General features: G+C 32.2%; 2 protein-coding genes across 3 annotated transcripts; both read right to left on the bottom strand.

The window, feature by feature from the left end:
• Positions 1-2,592: 2,592 nt before the first annotated feature.
• Positions 2,593-6,824, bottom strand: LOC133030771 (uncharacterized). Of its 2 annotated transcripts, none has more exons than XM_061103644.1 (3): positions 6,474-6,824; positions 3,512-3,870; positions 2,593-3,428 (listed from the first exon to the last, which is right to left on the bottom strand). In XM_061103644.1, the coding sequence occupies exons 2-3, from the start codon at positions 3,866-3,868 to the stop codon at positions 2,868-2,870; spliced, it is 918 nt and encodes a 305-aa protein (XP_060959627.1). In that variant the 5' UTR covers positions 3,869-3,870; positions 6,474-6,824; the 3' UTR covers positions 2,593-2,867. The 2 variants fall into 2 exon arrangements, with proteins under 2 accessions (XP_060959627.1, XP_060959626.1); XM_061103643.1 differs by lacking the exon at positions 6,474-6,824 and adding an exon at positions 4,627-4,842 and having other exon boundaries at positions 3,512-4,538.
• On the bottom strand, positions 4,072-5,454 carry LOC133031344 (protein ANTAGONIST OF LIKE HETEROCHROMATIN PROTEIN 1-like). The gene is made up of 3 exons (XM_061104829.1): positions 4,945-5,454; positions 4,627-4,852; positions 4,072-4,538 (listed from the first exon to the last, which is right to left on the bottom strand). The coding sequence occupies exons 1-3, from the start codon at positions 5,452-5,454 to the stop codon at positions 4,072-4,074; spliced, it is 1,203 nt and encodes a 400-aa protein (XP_060960812.1).
• Positions 6,825-22,866: the final 16,042 nt, after the last annotated feature.

Below are 22,866 nucleotides of genomic sequence, written 5' to 3'. Positions count from 1 at the left end.
CTTTCTTTGAATCCTTGATGCTGAATATCCTTTGCTGATGATCTTTCTTCACGATCTTCCTCACTATGATTGAGGTATTGCTTGCTGTGTGTGGGCACTACTCTAATCACTAGGATAAGTTCGAAAATCAAAGGAAGAAGAGAGAGAGTGAGTGGCGGCTAGGGAAGAGAGATAGGAGGCTCAGGTTTTTCTGATTCAGAAAGTGTAAAGTGTAATTTTCCTGAAGCCTTCACTATCTATTTATAGCATTCCACTAGGGTTAGGTTTGAATTATTTGGCATTAAAATAATGAAAATATCAACTTAAAAAGCCTACAAAGGTGGCCGGCCATGGCTTAGTGGATTGGGCCTTGCTTTTTGTAATTTTGCAATTTTAACACCTTTTGTATCTGATTTTCTCAAAAATGCCAATTTCCTAATTCAACCATTTAAATGCCAATTCTAACTATTTAATAACTATATATAATTATTAAATAATATTGTCATTTACCATATTTATTAATTGAACCATACAAAGTATCATAATTAACAAATATGCCCCTATTAACTCTTTCTTTACAATTTCGCCCTTAGTGAAAATTTCACAAATAGACATAGTCTAACTTGTGCGTTACAATTGATTAATCAAAACCAATTACATGAGTCTTACAAACAATATTATCTCAACTAGTGTGGGGACCATGGGTCTATATAACCGAGCTTCCAATAAGTAGATTAAGAATTTAGCACTAAAATTCACTAACTTATTAATTCTTCGTTGAATCCACGCATAGAACTTAGAATTGCACTCTCAGTATATAGAATGCTCTATATGTTCCACCATATAGGCACATCATTAGTTATCCATTGTTATAATCCTAATTTGATCAATGATCCTCTATATGAATGATCTACACTGTAAAGGGATTAGATTACCGTAACACCCTACTATGTATTTTATCCTTAAAACACTTGACCCCGTATAAATGATATTTCAGCTTATGTGAAATGAGATCTCCACCATTTATTTTCGTTTGGTCAAGCTCGAAGGAGATCATCCTTTGCTTACTATTCGCCAGATAGAAGCTATAGATTCCTTGTTTATGCTAGCGCTCCCACTCAATTGCACTACCGTGTTCCCAAAATGTACGTATCACCCTGACCTAAAAGTAGGCTTAACTAACAAATCAAAGAACACGAATAGCCTTTCAAGATTGAGCCTAATCATAACAGGATTAAGATCATTTGATCTAGGATCAACTTGGCGATATTGACTTGAATAGATTTTACGGTAAGTTTAATTAAATCTAAGTCAAAGTTCAATATCGGTCCCTTCCGATGCATACTCCATGCATCCAACCTGAGCTTTACTTTAACCAATGTTCTAGAAAGAACATAGTATTTCTCCAAATACAAGTAAACTCTTGTTGTAGATTATCATATCAGTAAAACCCTGTGTCTGATAAATCTAGGAAACTTTATTCACATAATCATGTTTACTTTCCAATGTGATGATAGCACAATAAACATGATCAATTATGTGAAAAGGGTTTAAGATGAATTTATAAATCAAATAGACAAGCAATTGATAAAGTGAACCCAAACATACACAAATGAATGAAAAATACTTCTGTTTCTTTATTGATGTTGAATAAAATAGATTACATTGAAATGGAGTTTTATTTAGGGCATAAAACCTAACAAACTCCCACTTGCACTAATATAGAACTAATTAGTACATATCAATTAATCCTAAATTCTAACGTTGCTTTTCAAAGGCTGTCACGACCAGGACTTTGGTAAATGGATCAGCTAGGTTGTCCTCTGTGTCAACTTTCTCAACTAGTACATCCCCTCTTGCCACGTATTCTCTGATAATGTGATACTTCCTTTCAATGTGTTTGCTTCTCTTGTGGCTTCGAGGTTCTTTACTGTTTGCTATTGCTCCATTGTTATCACAGAGTAGTACCAGAGGCTTTTCCATTCCAGGAACAACACTTATGCTGGTGAAGAACTTTCTTAGCCAGACAAGTTCTTTAGCAGCTCGGCTGCTGCTATGTATTCAACTTTCTTAGTTGAGTCCGATATCGCGGTTTGTTTAGCACTTCTCCAAACCACTGCTCCACCCCCAAGAGTAAACACCATCCCAGATGTAGATTTCCTGTCTTCAAGACTTGCCTGGAAATCTGAATCAGTGTAGCCTATGGGATTTAAAGCACCACCCTGGTAGACTAACACAAAATTCCTTGTACTCTTTGGGCTCGTTTGGTGCGCAGGATTGGACTGAACTACGTGGACAGGATTGGATAGGATTGGATTGGATAGGATTATGCTTTATACAATACTGTGTTTGGTAAACTGTCGGATTAAGTGCTGGATAAATAATACTGTGTTTGGTACATGGCTTGACTGGACTAAATATTGTTTTCTAATTTTTTTTTAAATATTAATTAAATTATTAAAAAAAAATATACATCAACAAATAATATATTTTTTTTTAATTATTAATTTTTTCAAATTATTGTTTTAATAATTTAACAAGTTAAGCAACAAAAAATGACAATAAAATATTTTTAAATAATGTATAATATCTGGTACACATATATAAACAAAATAGTAAAAATATAACATTTATATAGTCAAATATAGTCAAAAGTACACATAATTAGCTCGGTTAGCAAAAAAACTAACTATTCTTGTTCATATAAACTACTATGCATTCATAAATGCATACACAAAATATATGATAGCTTTAACATGAGATCTATCTAAATATTCAAGTCATATGTATTAATCTAATTGTTACTCACCACCTAAAGATAAACTCCATTTAGTAGTTATAAAAGCTTACACATTTTAAATTTAGTGACACCACATATAAGATATAAGTTATATTTTAATGTCTTTAGAGCCAAATCCATGGTTAATAAGGGTCATGACAAACTCTATCTTGGTAGCCTCATCCATATTTTTCAAAGCACTCACATTCCATGGTTGTTCAGCAAATATCTTTAGAGCTTTGATTTGATCAGCAACATGGAGGTTCATCTTTGTGATCTCTTCCCAAACAGAGTCATACATCTTGTTATTATCTCTATTTTTTAGCGTTTCAATGAGCAACTTCGTTTCCTCATGTGATTTCTCCATCATATTATCCAAAGACTTTGCTAGTTTTTCTAACCCAACACAAATATCTGAACCTGGTCTAGCTCTCTTCTTTCTTCCAGATTGGGATTGATTACCACTTGATTGGTTGACAGACATTGGGGAAAATGATGTTTCTTCTTGCATTTCATTGCCATCATAATCATCTTCAAGATCGACTGCTTTAGCCATATCAGCTGGAGTTTCAGCGGCTTTTCCAGTTGCACGATCCGCTCCAAAGATATTAGCCAATCTGTCATAGATAGGAAATTGTTTACCCCTCCATCCGTCAGCTTCTTTGTGACTCTGAAATAATAAGTGATGAATTAGAATGTAGTTTATTAGTATTCATCAATTTGAAACCAACTAAACAAATTTAATATAAGTACCTGCACATATGCATTCCATACTTCATCACTATCAACTTGAATGCACTTTAATATTTCGTTCCAACCAAACCTACTCACATTTAGCATGTCAAATACTATACTATATTGTTTCTTCCATATTTTTATCTTTGACTCAATGTGGGGGCTTGCTTTCAATCCAGAATTAGGACACTTAAAACGTAATTCTTTTTCAATTAATGGGTATGTTCCAGCTTTGAAGCCACCGTCACAACGATAGCCACGCAGCACACATGACTCTAACACTACCAATAACGCTTCCTCCTCCAAAATTGTCCAAGTACGACGACCCCCTTTCTTTGAGTTGGAAGTATGTTGCATGTTGTCTCCACTTTCCATTCCTATATAATACAAAATATTGGAAACCAATGATATACAACATCTACTAATTGAAGAAACATGTTATAAAATTATATATAACAACTAATAAATATAAACGTACTTTTATTGCATAATTCAAACAAAAGTCTAAAACAAGCAGTCATATAAATTCAATTATACTAATCAACAACATTGAAAAGAACATTTAATACAACAAAATACTAATATCTACGGCCTCTACTTTCTCTCCATTCATTAAACATGTTTGTTGCCAAAGCATCTCTCCAAGTAGTCCATGCATCAGATGATTCAATAGTGGGAATAATGTTCACATCATCAAGAGTTTGGTTTTGTGAGCTATCTTGTGCATCTAATTCTGCTTCCATAGGATCATATGACGTTTCTCTCCTAATAAGGTTATGAAGAAGACAACAAGCAGTCATTATTCTACATTGAGTTTTGATTGGATAAAAAGAAGGGCTTCTCAATATAGCCCATCGAATCTTAAGCAAACCGAAACAACGTTCTATAATATTTCTAGCAGATGAATGTTTCATGTTAAAAAATTCTTTCTCATTTGTAGGTGCACATCCATGTTGCCATTCTGACAAATGATATCTTGTTCCTCTGTATGGTGCAAGAAACCCTTCACAATTGGTATAACCAGCATCCACAAGATAATAATAACCTAACAAAAATAAATATATATTATTGAGGACTCTATGTGGTTTAAGGTATAAATTAAAGTGCATTGCACATTTCAAAACAAACTCTACCTTCAGGAACTCTTAAACCATGTGCTCTAGTTATTGCATCTCGTAGAACTCTTGAGTCTGATGCCGAACCTTTCCAACCCGGTAAAACAAATATAAAATTCATATTCCGATCACAAACTCCTAACATATTGGTGGTAACCTTGCCCTTTCTATTTCGATAGCTCGGCTTGTCAGTTTGACTAACATGCACCTCAATATGTGTCCCATCTAATGCTCCTAAACAATTCTTTAAGCCAACAAAATATTAATTTGAATATAAACACTAAATTTTAATGGTCCAAAATCTAATAACTTCTTAGTTAAAAATTGTTAATATACCTTGAAACATTTCCATCTATCGTCATTGCAACTTTCTGAAACAGGTTCTGGCACAACTAACAAGCTAGCTTGTAATCGAAGAACTCCACTCAATACCGCATTGAAGTATCTACTAACAGTTTCACCCGACCGCTTGAACTTATGGTGAATTGTTCTATTTTTAACATGATGAGCAAGTATATTTAAGAAAATACATACTTGCTCTTCTATAGTCACCAATCCATCTACTTTTAATCTCCCATTATGTCTAAGTAACTCACATAATACACCAAAAGTTCTTCTATCCATTCGAAGTTCGTTCACACACTCTATATCACCACTTCGTATATAAGTATCTAGTATACTTAGCCTAGTCTCATTATTCACAAAAGTTCGATTTTTAAGCATGTGTTTTTCATAATATTGTTGAACTTTGATATAAGCATTTATCAGCACTAAAATACCCATTATTATTCGTCTAAAATGTAAATTTCTTGCAAGCACAAACACCACAATGTCCATCTCGTCCATAACTATTAAAGAAATTAAAAAAAATATAAAATATAAGATATCATGATAAAGACATGTGTAAACTAACAAAAATTATACAATTAATAATTAAAAACATCAACCAATTATCCTAACTTTAATGTTAAAATATATAATTTAATTCAACTATTATCTTAACTTTTTTTTTATACGAAGGTGTCACATAAGTAAAATATTCTTCGCCAATCAAAGTATGCAAGAAATTTCAAGAAGAATAAAAAACTATATATATACATAAACAAAATTATCCATTACTAAATATATACACATACACTACACACTCCCTTAATACACCCTTCGTACATACACAATTAATCAATTTCCTTATTATTTTTCTTGTTAATTTAATAATACATAAACTAATCAAATGATATAAAGTAACAAAAGCATACAATGTTTAAAATACTAAAATCAATTAAAGAGCATTCATCATCGTAAGCCTAACGAACAAGGTGTTGTAATGAATCGATATTACTCCTATGTGTATGTATATTAGTAGCTTGAAGTAGAGAACTCAATCAAAAACAATATTGCATATAGCTTAAATGATTAGGATTTTTGGTCTCTTTACTTTATTTGGAAAAAAGGTAAATTGTGAAAGGAGATGGAATAGGCTATAGTCGAAGTCTTAAAAAAAATTGGTCTAAATCTAAGCTAATTAATTTTAATAGAATTCGTTTACAATGATTTTCTATTTTTTTTATAAATATAATTAGTGTTAGATGATACAAAGAATAATTAACAAAATTCTCATAGCAATTTATATTTTGAGAACCAACTGAAATTTAAGACAAAAGGGAACGAATCAGAGGAGGAATAGATGCACTCTCAATCCCAACTTCAAAATAGGCATATATTTTATAGATCTAGATCTGATTAAAATCCAAAAAATTGAAAAAGCAAAATAAAAAAAAATACAAGTAAAATCTGAAAAATAGAGCACAGAAAAAAAAGTAAAGAGATGAAAAAAAAAATAAAAGAAAAAAAGGACAATGAAATACCTCACAGTGGTGGTGGGAGCTCAAGTACGTCGGTGGTGAGAACGTGGCGGTGAGGTGGTGAGACTTCGTGACAGTGATGGTGGTGAGGTTTCGTGATGGCGGTCGGAGAGGATACGGCAAGAGTGGTGCGACTACTCCTTCAGACAGTGAAGCCAAGAGTTTGTGGGAAGGTGAAGGGTTTGGAAAAATAAAGCATTCCCACCTAATCCCACCTTTTAAGTTGGGACTAGTTATCCCATAAAAAAGGCATTAAATTTAGTCAATGGACTAATAATCTGGTCAAAATTTATCACCAAACATGGGCTTAGGATTAATAAACCCAGTCCCACTCCTTTTCCTGATGCCCAAACGGGCCCTTTAAGTATTTCAGAATATACTTAACTGCATTCCAATATTCTTGTCCTGGATTAGACTGATACCTGCTCACGATTCCAACAGCATAACAGGTGTCAGGTCTAGTGCATATCATTGCATACATTAGACTTCCAACTGCAGAGGCATAGGAAATTTTCGCCATGTCCTCTATAATCTCAGACTTATATAGAGCATTCTATATGTTCCACGATATAGATATGCTATCTCATTTAACCATCGTTATAATCTTAATGTGATCAAAGATCCTCTATATAGATGATTTACATTGAGATGGGATAAATTTACCGTTTTCACCCCTCAATGTATTTGGCCCCTTAAAACACTTAGCTGCCTGTAAATGATGTTTTAGTGATCTAAGAAATAGTCACTGAAACAAGAGCTCATCCATTTAATTCTATTTAGCTAAGCTCTAAGGGAATCATCACTTGACTTCTATACACCAGTAGAAGCTATAGATTCCATATTTATGTTCAGCGCTCCCACTCAATCATACTATCATGTTCCCAAAATATACGTATCACCCTGACCCAAAAGTAGGCTTAACTAATAAATCAAAGAACATGAATAACACTCCTGAGATTGAGCCTAAGCATATCAGGATTTAGATTCTTTTGATCTAAGATCAACTAGTGATATTGACTTGGAAAGATACAACGGTAAGTTTATAATATCTTGACTAAGTTCAATATCGGTCTAGTCCAATGTATACTCCATACATTCGAAACTAGTATACTTTACTAATGTCCTGGAAAGAACATAACACTTACTCCAAGTGTAAGTATACATCATCGCTGATTATCACATCAGTGTAAATCCAAAACACTGATGAAACAGGGACTTAGTCTTTTGAATCATATAATCACAATCACATTCCACTGTGTTGACAATACTGTAATTGTGAATAAATATATGTTCTGGACTTAACTGATTTTGTGCATATATTAAATATATTAAACCATAAGCATGAAAAATTCATCCAAACATAAATCACTTCAAATTTCTTAGATTGATAACTAATCAGATTGTAATGGGTTTTATTTAGGGCACAAAACCCAACAAACTCCCACTTGCACTAACATAAAACAAATTGTGCATTCCAATCAATCTGTTGTCTTGATCTTCAGATCAAGTGTAGTATATTTGAATCCACCCAAACTTCTAGAAATAAGTTCATAAAGACATTATGAAACATCCTTTACTATATGCTTTACTCATCAAGGGATACTGAAATCCTTACTGCTTATTAAGTACATCTGAATAAACAGAAGGCATATCTCTCATATTTTAAAATTTGGAACTGAGATAATACAGTGTAGAATTTTCTACAGTAAAATAACTTTCTGGTAATTTCGAATTTATAAAGTTATAAATCTTTTCTGGTAGAGCTTGAATTATTATAGAAGAGTTTTTACACTCTTGTAGAATAACTCCTCCACCCCCAAAGTAACCACCACCTCAAATTCTTGAATGAGTTGGGATAGACATAAGGATAAGTAATATACAGTTCCTTAATATCTAACATATAGATCACTTTCATAAATCTTTCTTGAGTATCTCCTAACGTTCTTTATTTGATTACATCTCAGATAGCTCCCACTCAATAGTAGATGTCTGGTTAAATAATACTTTTAACCTCTTATTGCTTGGAGGGATATCTAGTTGTGACTTATTGTATTAGTATGAAACTGTAAGTTTCTTTTAAGACTAAATCATCAACATAGCAGTCTAGTATTTGAAGTGAAAAATACTTGCTAAAGATTAAGTAATCAAATTAAGATACCATAAAATGTTATGAGAATTAGAAATCTTGGCTCAAGTCATTCGAATAGACTATGCAAGAATTCTTCTGTAAAGACCGCTTAGTTTAATTTGGAAATTAGCAGTTAATCATGTTTAATTATGAAAATTATTTATAGCTATTTAAATAATTATTATACTGTTATTATTGAATTCTGAAATGCATTTTATGTCATTTAGAGATTTTTATAAGTTTGCATTTCCGGTGCCCGGTAACATAGAACTCGGTGTTTGGCTCAGTAAAATCACAACTTAGTATGTTAGTATTGTGGGACGGTTTATTAGACATTGAGAATGTCGGGATTGGCCGGGAATTTAGAATTTCCTAAAATACCCCTTTAGTGCTTTTTATGCTATTTTAGTGTGGAGGGGCAAATTGGTCATTTTGCCCCATTGTTATTTTGTCCTTTAGTGGACTTAATAATTAGAAATTATATGTTTATTAATGTTTTTGTTGGCTGAAATGAATAAGTGGAATTTCTTATTTTCACTTTACAAAGTTTCAAAAATTAGAAAAGTTAGAAAAATTTCTCAAAAGCTCTCTCTCTTTTCCTCTCTATTTCGGCCCTTTGAGCAGCAAGAAAGGGGATTTTTCTCTTGTGATTCAAGTGATTTTCAGCAAGTTTAGAGTGATCTTAGTAGAGGTATTTCTTGTCTAACTTCTCTTCTTTTGTTTTATTGAATTTTTGATGAAATGGAGTAATGCATGCTTGATTTGGTTGTGTAGTTGCTGCTGTGTTTTGATGTTGATTTCAGAGATTTAATCTTGTTATTTTAAGTAGATTAGAGCTTGTTAACGCATGGTTTTTGCTTTGATTCAAGATTGGAAGTTTTTAGCTCATAGTTTAGTTTTCAAAGAGAATTTTTGAAATTTGTTGCTGTGATTGTTGCATGAGCTTGTATTTGTTTTCTGCAGCTTTAGTGAGCATGTTTAAGTAGTTTTTGGCTGGTTTGAATGCATGATTTGTTGCTTAGACAAGTTTTGAGTTTTAGAACTCAATCTTGAACCTTTAATGGTGAATTGAGTTTCTGTGGTTAAAGCTCGGTTTTGTTGCTTTAGAATTCTTCCTTAGGGTCTAAATAGCAGGTCTGGAAGTTTTGGTATTGTTTGGATTTGATTTGATGAAGCTATGAAATTTTGAGTTCTGCCTGCGAGGAACTTGAATTCCGGTTGTGCATCCGAAATTCCGGATGGGGTTCAGGAATTTCCAGAAACGAAATTCCGGTTGTGCAACCGGTCTGCCGGTTGGGGAATTTTCAGGAACCCTAGTTTTCCTCGTTTTTATGTTATTTGGGGTATTGTCATGCTTTTTATCGATAGGGAAACTTTTAGCTCCTAGTTTAAGTCCTCGGGAAGTGATTTAGCGTATCACTTATAGTGTTGTGATTGTTATGGTTTAGGAGCCTGTAATCCGTCGCGCAGTTCGTTCCAGTCAGGTTGACCGGCATACCAGAATTCGGAATTGAGGTAAGATTAGTATAACAGTATGCATATATAGATTACGTGTTTAGCATGCATGTAGGAAGCCTGTTAGATTACATTAGATATGTATGTTGGCTTCGAACCATCCGACTGTGTCACATCGGTACAGGCTAGAGTATGACTAGCAGCTGGACTATGACCAGTGTACCGAGTATAGGCTGACACTGTATCACATCGGCACAGGCTAGAGTATGACTAGCAGCTGGAGTATGACCAGTGTGCCGAGTATAGGCTGATACTTGGGTTGGTGGTTCCGTACTATTTGACGTATCACATTGGTACAGGCTAGAGTATGACTAGCAGCTGGAGTATGACCAGTTCGACCGAGTATAGGCTGATACTGTAACACATCGGTACAGGCTAGAGTATGACTAGCAGCTGGAGTATGACCAGTTTGACCGAGTATAGGCTGTTACTTGTCAATAGTACCGTCCCTATGAACGTTCAGGACTCAGTATCGTGTTGGACACAGCAGTTAGGGTTATGGTCAGGGGTATGGGCGTCTGATCATGACTCGGGATTTATGTATGTTTATTATTATGCTTATCTTACTGAGTCTGTCAACTCACAGTGCTATGTTTATGTGTAGGTAAGGGCAAGGCTAAGGCTGAGGGACCGTGAGAGCGAGCCGGTGAAGATTGTACATGTCGGGGTGGTTAGGCCTAGAGCGTACGATCCTCGGGACAGCAAGGCTATTTTTTGTAATTAGTCGCTAGGCGACAAGTATTTTGTATAGATAGTAAACTTTTGTAAATGGTTTTGTAATCGGGATCCCGAGTATTTTGTATAAATATTTTATAAGTTTAATTAAAAAGCAAAAATTTTAATTAATCACGATTTCCATAAACCTCGTTGATTAGCAACGAGCTGCACAGTATGTTTAAAAATCACGTAATACGCCTATGCTAGTTAGGGTGTTACATCTTCTATCTTATTCTCATAATTCTGATAAGTTATTTCTATCCACATGAATGGTTAGATTTGCTTTCTCAGTAGTGTTATTAAGTTCCTATCACAAGTGTCAGCCAAATGAAGATGGGAAAAGAATTTTAAAATTCTCCCACTCAATTAAGGTAGTGTGATACATTATCAAAGAACTTTATTGGTATCATTATTTATTACAACAGTAAAACTAAACTAGAACATATAATATAATCAAGGATTTATTCTGATAATAGCTAATTTATTATATTACTTCCATGTTTAAAGAAAATATGTGTTACAGAGAGTACTGTGGATTAAAGTCCACCCCTAAGTATATAGAGATTATGATCCACCCCTAAAGGTTATAAAGATCATGATTCTTTAAGTGTTATAGAGATTATGTGGAGTTGAATATAATCCTGAGTTCATTAGATATAAAATATCGTTGAACTGCATATTATTCTTAACTTTTCTTCACCCCTATCAGATCAAAAGATCTTTTTATTAAACAAATTCTTAATAATTATTTTAGAATTAACAATTATTCATAAACATAGAAATAAGTCCTTGGTTTATGTAGTAATAACTCTATGAAGAGTTTAAAATATTATAGAATTTGTACCAATAATAAAAACACTTACACATACAAACATATAAATATAATTGGTAATTGTTGTTTAAGATAAAGTAGATGAAGCTCAATCTCATAAATTGCAATTCATTTGTAAAAGAAAAATTATAAAATTAAAGAAAAATTATTTTGCAACATTATGAGAAAAACAAGGAATAAAAATCCCAAACTAATAATTGAAATCCAAATTGTTTTTTAACTAAAACAATTAATTCAAAAATAAATAAATGAATAAATGAGCTTCATGTTTATCTTGGACGAACTCCACCCCTTTGTCCAGCTTTCCGATTCAACTTACTAAGATAGCACCTGAGTTCAAGCAGCTTGGGCTATAATAAGAAGAAAAACAAATAAACAAGGTTAGTCCAGAATCAATAATCCAAATGGATAATAATTCACTAAAACTCATCAGTTTATAGAAAGAAATACCTTGTTTCTTTGCAAGAAGTTTAGGACATTGGGGTTTCCAATGGCCTTTCTCATTGCAGTAGAAACACTTTCCTTTTAGTGCATCACCAGTAGCAGCAACCTTTTTGTTCTTAACTGTTTTCACAGCTTGGGATCGCTTCTTGGTATTTTTCCACTTCTTCTTTGTCTTGGGTCTTGAAGTAGAGGCTACATGTGCCTCAAGTTTAATCGTCCCATTACCATTTCCAAAATTCTGAGGTTTACTCCCTTTCTTCTTGGGTCCTCCAATCAAATTTTCATATGTCTGAAGGTCATTGACTAACGCATGAAAGTCTATCTCCTTTTTATTCATGACATAATTTGATGTATAGGGCAGAAAAGCTGGAGTCAGACTATTCAAGATAAGGCTTACTTGAGTTGTCTGATCCATTTCAGCACCATGATTCTGGGCTTCTTGGAAATAACTTGCCATTAGGAGAACGTGATCACGCACATTCTGATGGGGTTCATCCGTGCATTGATGAATTTCTTAGTCGCGTCAAAGCGAGACTGAATAGATGCCATACCGAATAGCTCAGTTAACTTCGTCATAATTTCTGCAGCCGTGTCGGTTTTTACAAACCTTGTTTTTAAGGTGTCAACCATGCTGGAAAGCATGAAGTATCGAGCTTTATTGTTAGCATTCTGCCAACGCTCGAACTTCTCTTTCACAGCTTTAGTTGCATTGTCACCCGGCTGTTCAGGAGACGACTCAGTTAACACAAACAAGGCACTTTCACCTATGAGAGCAATATTAATGTTCTCATTCCATTTTGGGAAGTTAGATCCATTTAGCTTATTTTCAGTCAAGAGTGATAACATTAGATTTGACATGGCTATACAGGATACTACAAAATAATAAATAGAAATCAATTATGGTTTAACACAAAATCCAATTCAGAAATTATTAGCACATAGCAAGTAGGAATGACAAGAGACAATACTAAAAATACAATCCTAAATAATTTCTAAGGTTTTCAACAAACTGATATCAGTGTCCCGTTTAGGCGAGAGTCAAAGCTACCATCCATTGAATAGAGTTGTCAGCTCATCTAAAATAATAAATATTCTAGTAACCTTTTATTCGATCGAAAGAGAATCCGACCTTGTCCCGTTTAGGCGAGAGTCAAGGTCATTCCTATTTCACGAACTTCCACCATTGTTTGATATTTTGTAAGTCAAATATAGTCACCACCATTAAGGTGATCAATACTAATATAAAACACTTACAAATATACTTATCTTTCGAGATTAAACTGTGCTAACTTGCTAATGAACGTTCCTCCATTAGGGAGGATTACTCACTAAAACAAAAGCTATGTAAAACCAACAATGGAGATCGAATTTCTTAATAATAATAAATCTCATTATTTAAAATGTATTTCCTTTTATTATAGATATTCATTAAATATTAAATTTAGAATAAAACTCTAAATAGAATTTAATTTAATATTTATAAAATTATACTTAGATGGTTATGAAAATAAATTAAATTATTTCCATCGTAGTATTAACTTTTCAATAAATATTAAGAAAATTATTTAATTTAAGTTGTATTAATTTAAATTAATTTGCAACTCAAATTTAAATTTTCATAAGAATATATTTATTGTATTTCGAAAAAGAAAGTATAATACTATACTATTTTTGAAATACTTAAAAATAATTACTAGAAAAATACTTTAAGCAAAAATATTATCTATCTAAATTTTCTTTTGACCAATTAATTCAATTTCTAATAATAATAATAATATATTTTAGTTCATTTATTTTAAATTAATCATTAAATGAAAAAAAATCATTGATTTAAGTTGGTTCAAAAATTAATTAAAATAAATAATTAATTTACAACTTTAATCTATTTTTTAAGATAAATTCAAAATCATCTTGCATAATTAAATGCAATTTCGAATTTGATTAATAAAATAAATAAAATGTATTTTGAAAATTATTCAAATTTAAGTTGTAAAAAAAATTTCAACTTAAAATAACTTTCTATTTAGTTAAGTGTCATGAAAAAAAAATTTTAAGTATCATGATGAAAATCAACTTAGATATTTAATTTTTTAATTTAATTAAATGTATTAAATTCAAGAAATAAATAATAAGTATAGAGAAGGCTTAATTATTAATCTCTAGTTTAATACTAGGAAAAATATTCTTAACTTGAATTGTACCAAAATTAATTATAAAATAATTAATTTCACAATGTATAATATTTTTCTATTTAATATTAGAAATAATAAGTAGTCTAGAAATAACTATCTAGAAAATATCTCAATTTAACTAAATATCTTTTCAAAAAAAATTTTGAAAAATATCTAATTTAAGTTGTTATAGAAAGAATCTAAAACTTAAATATTTTCAAATTAGAATTCAATTAAATATCAAAATTAAGTTGTAACCACCTAATTTGAAAATATTCCATTTTAAGTTTAAAACTAACTTAAAAAATATCTCAAGAATCTTCAATAACAAATTCCTAGAATTCCTCAACTTAATTTTAAACTCAAAAAATATTCAAATTTAAGTTTGATAAGAAAAAATCAGTTAAAATAACTAATTTATAACTTAAATAGGAATATTTAATAAATAAGCTTCAGAAAGAATCTAGTTAGTTAAAATTCTTTATTTAATTAAATGCAAGAAAAATACAAATAGTTTATCTAGAAATAATATCTTAAAACTAAGAGTGTTTTTCTTAAAATTAACTTTAAAATATTAAAATGAAAATAAATTTCATATATTTTAAAAGTTAATTATGTTGCTAATCAATTTTATTAGGTTAAACTAATTTAATTAACCTAGCACAGTTATTCAAATCAGGCAAACGAGCCTTCACAATTGGGGTAGTTCATGTGAGGGGGAGCTGGGTTCAGTATGCCGTACCCACTTCTATTGGCAACCAACTGTCACACAAGGCCCAAAAGAGAGGAATTTAACCTTAAAATAAATAACTGTTATTAATTGAATAGGTCCAAAAAACTAAATGGACCTAAATAAAATCTATCAAGGTGTGACATTTTATTTAGCAACAACCTATCTGCATCTATAATAAAATAAACATATAGGCTCCACAGGCACACAGATTTGGATGGACCCTATCATGTTTCTAGGTCATACACAGATGAAAGAAGAATGTAAAATTTATCTGTTACAAATTATTTACTTGACCTATTGACAATGGAACCATGGGTTAAAATCAGATCATTGGATCTGTCAACAAGTTAACCATGGCAATTTAGATCAAGCAATGATAGATTTTATAAAACTTACACATAAGCTAAAACACATACTCCTACAACAAGTTGAACTCGATAGTTGGATATAGAATTTATTTAATTTTAAATAATTAAATTTCGAAAATAATAAATAATAATAAAAAAATATTTTTAGATTTTAAATTAAAATAAAATAATATTTAAAATTAAACCTACAATTTTGAAAAATTAGGTTTCAACTAACCTAAATATCATTTCAAAAATTTGCTAACCAGTTTTAAACATTTTATGTTATTTTATAAATTAAATATTCAATAAAATAAAAAATGATAAATAAATATCTTTTTCTAATTTTATAATTTAATTTAAATAAAAAAATAACAAAATTTAAAAGTTAGCAAAATATCTTATTTCTATTCAAAATATCATAATTATAGTAATCTTATTTTAAATTTAAATAAGGTCAAATTATTTTTTTAAAAAAATTAATTAAAAAAAAATTAATACCTGACCTTAAATTTAAAAAATAAGATAAAATAATCAAATTTAAAAATAAGATAAAAAATTAAGCAAAAATATAGATTTTTACATATTTTCAAATTCAAATTACACTATTATCTAAAATTAATTTTAAAAAATTCAAATTAATTTATTACTATTAATTAGATTTGAAAATTGAAAAGTAAAAAATCAAAATACAAAACTACACAAAAAATCGGAAGTTAATTCCATGAAATAGCATGAAAAATTGAAGAAAACGAAAAAATTTGCAAGTGGTATGGACAGTATGCAATGCATACTGTCCGCGCGCGTATGCAGGGAAGGCTGACCGAGATCCCTCGGCGCAGGAGGCTGCAAGCAGCCTCTCCGCGCGCGCAAGGGACGATTTCAGACAAAATTGTGTCCTGACCAAGGAAGCTCAGTCGAACACTTGTCTGAGTGCGTGCATCCGAGGGTTGCACCCTCATCCGCACGCGTAAGTGGGTGACACCATCCTGATATTTTTCCGATTTTCAAAAATTCATAACTAATTCAAATAAAATCAAAATTGAGAATTGTAAAAAAGTAAATTGCTTAATTTTTTCCAAACTATCAAATAAAAATAATTCCAGAAACAGAATTTCAATTATTTTTCACGAAAATTCACAAACATCAATCAATCATCATATAACACACAGATCAACATGAAACCATCCAAATCACATACAAATCGTTTTAAGTCCAAATTTCTTGCAAGAAAATCAATTACCATGGCTCTGAGGCCTGTTGTGGGAATTTATTTTACCAGAATTTTAGATCTACTCACAAGTATGTTGTTTAACATTCTAAATATGAACTTTCTAAAACGATAATAAACACATATAAAGTTAAGAAAACCTTACATTGGTTGTAGCGAAATAATATGTCTCCTTCCACTCAGATCTCTAACCCTTGTATCCTTTCTGTCGCAGAGTATTATAAAGATCTGAGCCCGAATGTCCTTCTCTTTGAATGTGACCCTTCACAGTCTTCCAATCTATGATTGAGGTACCACTTGTTGCGTGTGGGCACTACTCTATAACTAGGAGGTTTCAAAATTATGAAGAAGAAAAGAGAGAGAGAGAGGGTCGGCTATAGAGAGAAAGAGGAAGGCTCAGTTTTTTCTGAAAGACAATCTTAAGAAACTGTTATTTTTGACTGAGCCATCACTTTCTATTTATAGGCAACTACTAGGTTTAGGTTAGTAATTATTTGGCATTAAAATAATGAAATATTAATTGGAAAAAGCCAATCAAGTGGCCGGCCATAGGTGTTAGTGGGCCTCACTTGGATTTTGCAGTTTTCACAATTTTTATTTCTATTTTCTCAAAAATGCTAATTTTCCAATTCTAACCAATTAAATGCCAAAACTAATTATTTAATAACTAAAATAGATTATTAAATAATATTGTTATTTAATATAAATATTAAATAGACATATAGAGTCTCTTAATTAATAAATAAATCTAGAATCTCTTTTCTGGACTTAACTGATTTTGTGCAAATATTAAATATATTAAACCATAAGCATGAAAAATTCATGCAAACATAAATCACTTCAAATTTCTTAGATTGATAACTAATTAGATTGTAATGGGTTTTATTTAGGGCACAAAACCCAACAGTATCTTCAAGGTACTAAGGATTACAAACAGATGTTCAAACGAACTAACAATCTAGAAATAGTTGGCTACTCAGACTCAGATTTTGCTGGTTGTACCGACTTACGTAAATCTACATCTGGTTACGTGTTTATGTTTGCTCGTGGAGCTTTGTCCTAGAGGAGTAACAAACAAACTTTGACTGCTACTTCTACTATGAAGGCTGAGTTCGTTTCTTGTTTTGAGGCTACATCACATGGTTTATGGCTAAAGAGTTTCATTTCAGGCCTCAGAGTGGTTGATTCCATTGCAAGGCCGTTAAAGATGTTCTGTGACAATTCACCTACTGGTTTCATAGCTAAGAACAACAAAAGCGGAAGTCGAAGCAAGCTCATCGACATTAAGAACTTAGCTATTAGAGAACGTGTTGAAGAAAATAAAGTGGTCATTCAACACATTAGCACTGAATTGATGATTGCCGATCCTATGACAAAAGGCTTGCCACCTCATATATTCAAAGATCATGTAGAGAACATGGGACTTGGTTCCCTTATGTAATTTGTACAAATAAAGTTATTATCAATGAAACTCTTATTTTGATTTTTCTCTAAATATGCGCATCTTAATTTTACATTTGAGAAAATTTCAGAGGACCTGAATAAACATAAGGTTTAGGGTTTATTCACTTAAGTACATTGCCACATAAAATACATTGTTATATAGTAAACGTATTGTAATACATGGAACATAATACTCGACTCATAATGAGGACATGTCGCTATGATTCGTATGTTTATTATATAATGAGGAACGTTAGGTTTGAATGTTTTAGTCCAAATGCTGACCAAGTGAGAGAATATAAGAATATTTCTATTTAAGGAAATAAATAAATAATTGATTTTGTAAGAAATGGATATTTTATATTCATTGAATCTAGATAAAATCAATTACGTAATATTCTATATATGGTCAGATTTCAATATTTATTACCTGATTTGATTTTTTAAATTAATTATCAAAATATTCTGACAATTAATGTGGCGTAGATACTGATGGAGTACTTCACCTATAAATATAGGGTCCCGGTCCCCGAACTCCTCACTCATTCTGTTTATTCAACAAATTTCATCTAAAGAGAGTTGAGAGAACGAGGAAGTCCGAACTCCAATACCGAAGCTATCGCCGGGATTGAAGCTCAAAGATCAATGGCTAGAGGTATTTCGATATTTCATTGCATATGTTTACGATATGGTTATAGTTTATTTTCGCATTACATATCGTTTAGATGTATGATGTATTTCATATACTATATTATAGTCTAACATCTAATACATGATGAGAAAAAAATTAATAATTTTTTATCAATTTTTTTTTTGTGCATTTTAAATTTTATTCCATTCTATTCCTATTCTCATTCCTATATTTTTATTCCTTTTAACCAAACGCTACCTAATATTTACATTAAATTTTTATATTTACATATAATATGTATGAATACTACTATATTATTTAGGTTTTTTTTTTTATGACTACTACTAGGCCCTAACTACTACTTTATTTAGTTGAGTGTACATAATGTCATACATGATGAGTTAATAACGTACTTCTTGTTGTAGAATTTTTTTTTTACCTAATTATAATAACTACACTATTCGAGAACTCATCATGCCATACATTATATATTTTATATTGTATATCTATTTTATTATTCTATTTATATGTGATATGCTGATTGTGTAATAGTAGGGTGCTTTATCATACTATATTCATAACTACAATTTTTTATTATGATCTTTTAATATCTCAAAAATTCCATAATATCTTTTATTTTTCTTTGTTAATATTTTAGATCGAAAATTATATGGTGAATTTTTTTTATGTAATTTTTTCTCTTTATCAAAAATTATTACACACCAACATTTATTCAACCTTAATTCAATAAAATTATATATTTTTTAATTATTTTACCAAACCCCAAAAAAAAAAAACTTAAAAAATAATAAGTATCAGATTTTGGTAAAATTATTGTAACGTCCCCGCTTCAAGCCTCCATTGGGTCCTTACACCCACAGAGTAATGGCTCTTATACACGGGTACACCACTCTGGCTGCTTCCTGGATTGATGACTGACCCTACAGACCAACACGAGTGTTTCCAGCGTGCTTTGTCCTCACTCACACGCTTCCTGGGAAAACTTATCAGGAGGTCACCCATCCTGAGATTGCTCCAAGCCAAGCACGCTTAACTGTGGAGTTCTTTCGAGATGGGCTACCGAAAAGCAAGATGCACCTTGTTGATATAGGTAGTACCAATCAATCCATTTAAGCCCTCTGCAACTGTGTAGTCCCATACCTACACAGTCTCAGAATCATCCCACTTGACGTTCCCCAGGCGATGTGGGATTGCACAGCTTACCCGGTATTTCTCCTTACGGATCACGGGACTACTGACTGTCACAATCACCTCCCCTGACGGGGTCCGACGTCCTCGTCGGCCACACTTCCGGCTGGGTCAAGGCTTTAATACCATTTGTAACGTCCCGCTTCAAGCCTCCATTAGGTCCTTACACTCACGGAATAATGGCTCTTATACACGGGTACGCCACTCTGGCTTCTTTTTGGAGTGATGATTGACCTTACAGACCAACACGAGTGTTTCCAGCGTGCTTTGTCCTCACTCGCACGCTTCCTGGAAAAACTTCCGAGGAGGTCACCCATCCTGAAATTGCTCCAGGCCAAGCACGCTTAACTGTGGAGTTCTTTTGAGATGGGCTACCGAAAAACAAGATGCACCTTGTTCATATTGTTGGAAATTATTTTACCAGGATCATAGATCTACTCACAAGTGTGTTGATTAACACCGTAAATATGAACTTTCTAAAACGATGAAATAAACACATATAAAGTTTAGGAAACCTTACATTGGGTGCAGCGAAACATAATGACTCCTTCCGTTCAGATATCTAGCCCTTGATTCCTTTCTGTAGCAGAGCATTATCAATATCTGAACCTGGATCTCTTTCTCTGGATCTTTGATGCTGAAACCTCCTTCTTGCTGAAAGTCTTTCTTCACGATCTTCCTCACTATGATTGAGGTATCACTTGCTGTGTGTGGGCACTACTCATACACTAAGAATTTCGAAATCTCAATGAGGAAGAGAGAGAGAGCGGATTCGGCCAAAGATAGGGAGAGAGAAGGCTCAGTTTTTTCTGAATGAAAAAGTAGAAAATTTAAGTGTAATTTTCCTGAAGCCTTCACTATCTATTTATAGCATTCCACTAGGGTTAGGTTTGAATTATTTGGCATTAAAATAATGAAAATATCAGTTTAAAAATTCAAACCAAGTGGTCGGCCATGTACAGTAATGGGCCTTACTTGGATTTTGCAGTTTTCTCAATTCTGCATCTAATTTTCTCAAAAACGCCAATTTTCAAATTCAACCATTTAAATGCCAATTCTAACTATTTAATAACTATAAATAATTATTAAATAATATTGTCATTTATCATATTTATTAATTGAACCATACAAAGTATTATAATTAACAAATATGCCCCTAAAACTCTTTCTTTACAATTTCGCCCTTACTTAGTGAAAAATTCACAAATAGACATAGTCTAATTTGAGAATTATAATTGATGAATCAAAACCAATTACATGAGTCTTACAAGCAATATTATCTCAACTAGTGCGGGGACCATGGGTCTATATAACCGAGCTTCCAATAAGTAGATCAAGAATTTAGCACTAAAATTCACTAACTTATTAATTCTTCGTTGAATCCACGGATAGAACTTAGAATTGCACTCTCAGTTATATAGAATGCTTTATATGTTCCACCATATAGACACATCATTAGTTATCCATTGTTATAATCCTAATTTGATCAATGATCCTCTATATGAATGATCTACACTGGAAAGGGATTAAATTACCGTTACACCCTACAATGTATTTATTCCTTAAAACACTTGACCCCGTATAAATGATATTTCAGCTTATGTGAAATGAGTACTCCACCATTTATGTTCGTTTGGTCAAGCTCGAAGGAGATCATCCTTTGCTTACTATTCGCCAGATAGAAGCTATAGATTCCATGTTTATGCTAGCGCTCCCACTCAATTGCACTACCGTGTTCCCAAAATGTACGTATCACCCTGACCTAAAAGTAGGCTTAACTAACAAATCAAAGAACACGAATAGCCTCCTGAGATTGAGCCTAATCATAACAGGATTAAGATCATTTGATCTAGGATCAACTAGGCGATATTGACTTGAATAGATATTACGGTAAGTTTAATAAATCTAAGTCAAAGTTCAATATCGGTCCCTTCCGATGCATACTCCATGCATCCAACCTGAGCTTTACTTTAACCAATGCTCTGGAAAGAACATAGCATTTCTCCAAATGCAAGTAAACTCTGTTGTAGATTATCATATCAGTAAAACCCTATGTCTGATAAATCTAGGAATCTTTATTCACATAGTCATGTTTACTTTCCAATGTGTTGACAGCACAATAAACAGGATCAAGTATGTGAAAAGGGTTTCGGTATGAATTTATACATTATGTACATATAATCGTGAAATAAATCATGTGAACCATGCAACATTAAATGTTATTTCTGATCTATATTAATAAGTAAATCTGATTATATTGAAATGAGTTTTATTTAGGGCATAAAACCCAACAGATGTAGGTAGTACCAATCAATCCATTTAAGCCCTCTACAACTGTGTAGTCCCATACCTACACAGTCTCAGAATCATCCCACTTGACGTTCCCCAGGCGATGTGGGATTGCACAGCTTACTCGGTATTTCCCCTTACGGATCACGGGACTACTGACTGTCACAATAAACCCTAAACCCTAAACCTTTATAAAATATTTTGTATATATATGCCCGCGAATATTATTATTATTGAGACAGTCAGTAGTCCCGTGATCAGTAAGGGGAAATACCGGGTAAGTTGTGCAATCCCACATCGCCTGGGGAAGGTCAAGTGGGATGATTCTGAGACTGTGTAGGTATGGGACTGCACAGTTGAAGAGAGCTTAAATGGATTGATTAGTACTACTTATATCAATGTAACACCCTAACTACCTTAGGCGTATTACGTGATTTTTAAACGTATCAGTGCAAAATTTCGTTGCTAATCAACGAGGTTTATGGAAAAACGTGATTAATTAAAATTTTGCTTTTTGATTAAACTTGTAAAACATATTATAAAAGACTCGGGATCCCGATTATAAAAATATTTACAAAAAGTTTCACTGTTTAACTTTTACATCAAAATAAAGTCGTCTAACGACAGTTACAAAATTTCAGCCCTGCTGTCCCGAGGATCGTACGCTCCAGGCCTAACCGCCCCGACATGTACAATCTCACAAGCT

Source organism: Cannabis sativa, chromosome 9 (assembly GCF_029168945.1).
Source record: "Cannabis sativa cultivar Pink pepper isolate KNU-18-1 chromosome 9, ASM2916894v1, whole genome shotgun sequence".
NCBI lineage: Eukaryota > Viridiplantae > Streptophyta > Magnoliopsida > Rosales > Cannabaceae > Cannabis > Cannabis sativa.
This window is presented reverse-complemented; position numbering and strand designations above follow the sequence as displayed.

Bases quoted from the DNA above. Each gene is read 5' to 3' on its own strand.
- LOC133030771 (XM_061103644.1), bottom strand. From the start codon at position 3,868: ATGGAAAGTGGAGACAACATGCAACATACTTCCAACTCAAAGAAAGGG. The intron at 3,429-3,511 runs GTACTTATATTA...TTATTATTTCAG, and splicing joins TATGGAATGCATATGTGCAG to AGTCACAAAGAAGCTGACGG.
- LOC133031344 (XM_061104829.1), bottom strand. From the start codon at position 5,454: ATGGACGAGATGGACATTGTGGTGTTTGTGCTTGCAAGAAATTTACAT. The intron at 4,853-4,944 runs GTATATTAACAA...GTTGGCTTAAAG, and splicing joins ATAGATGGAAATGTTTCAAG to AATTGTTTAGGAGCATTAGA. The intron at 4,539-4,626 runs GTAGAGTTTGTT...TATTTTTGTTAG, and splicing joins TGGTTTAAGAGTTCCTGAAG to GTTATTATTATCTTGTGGAT.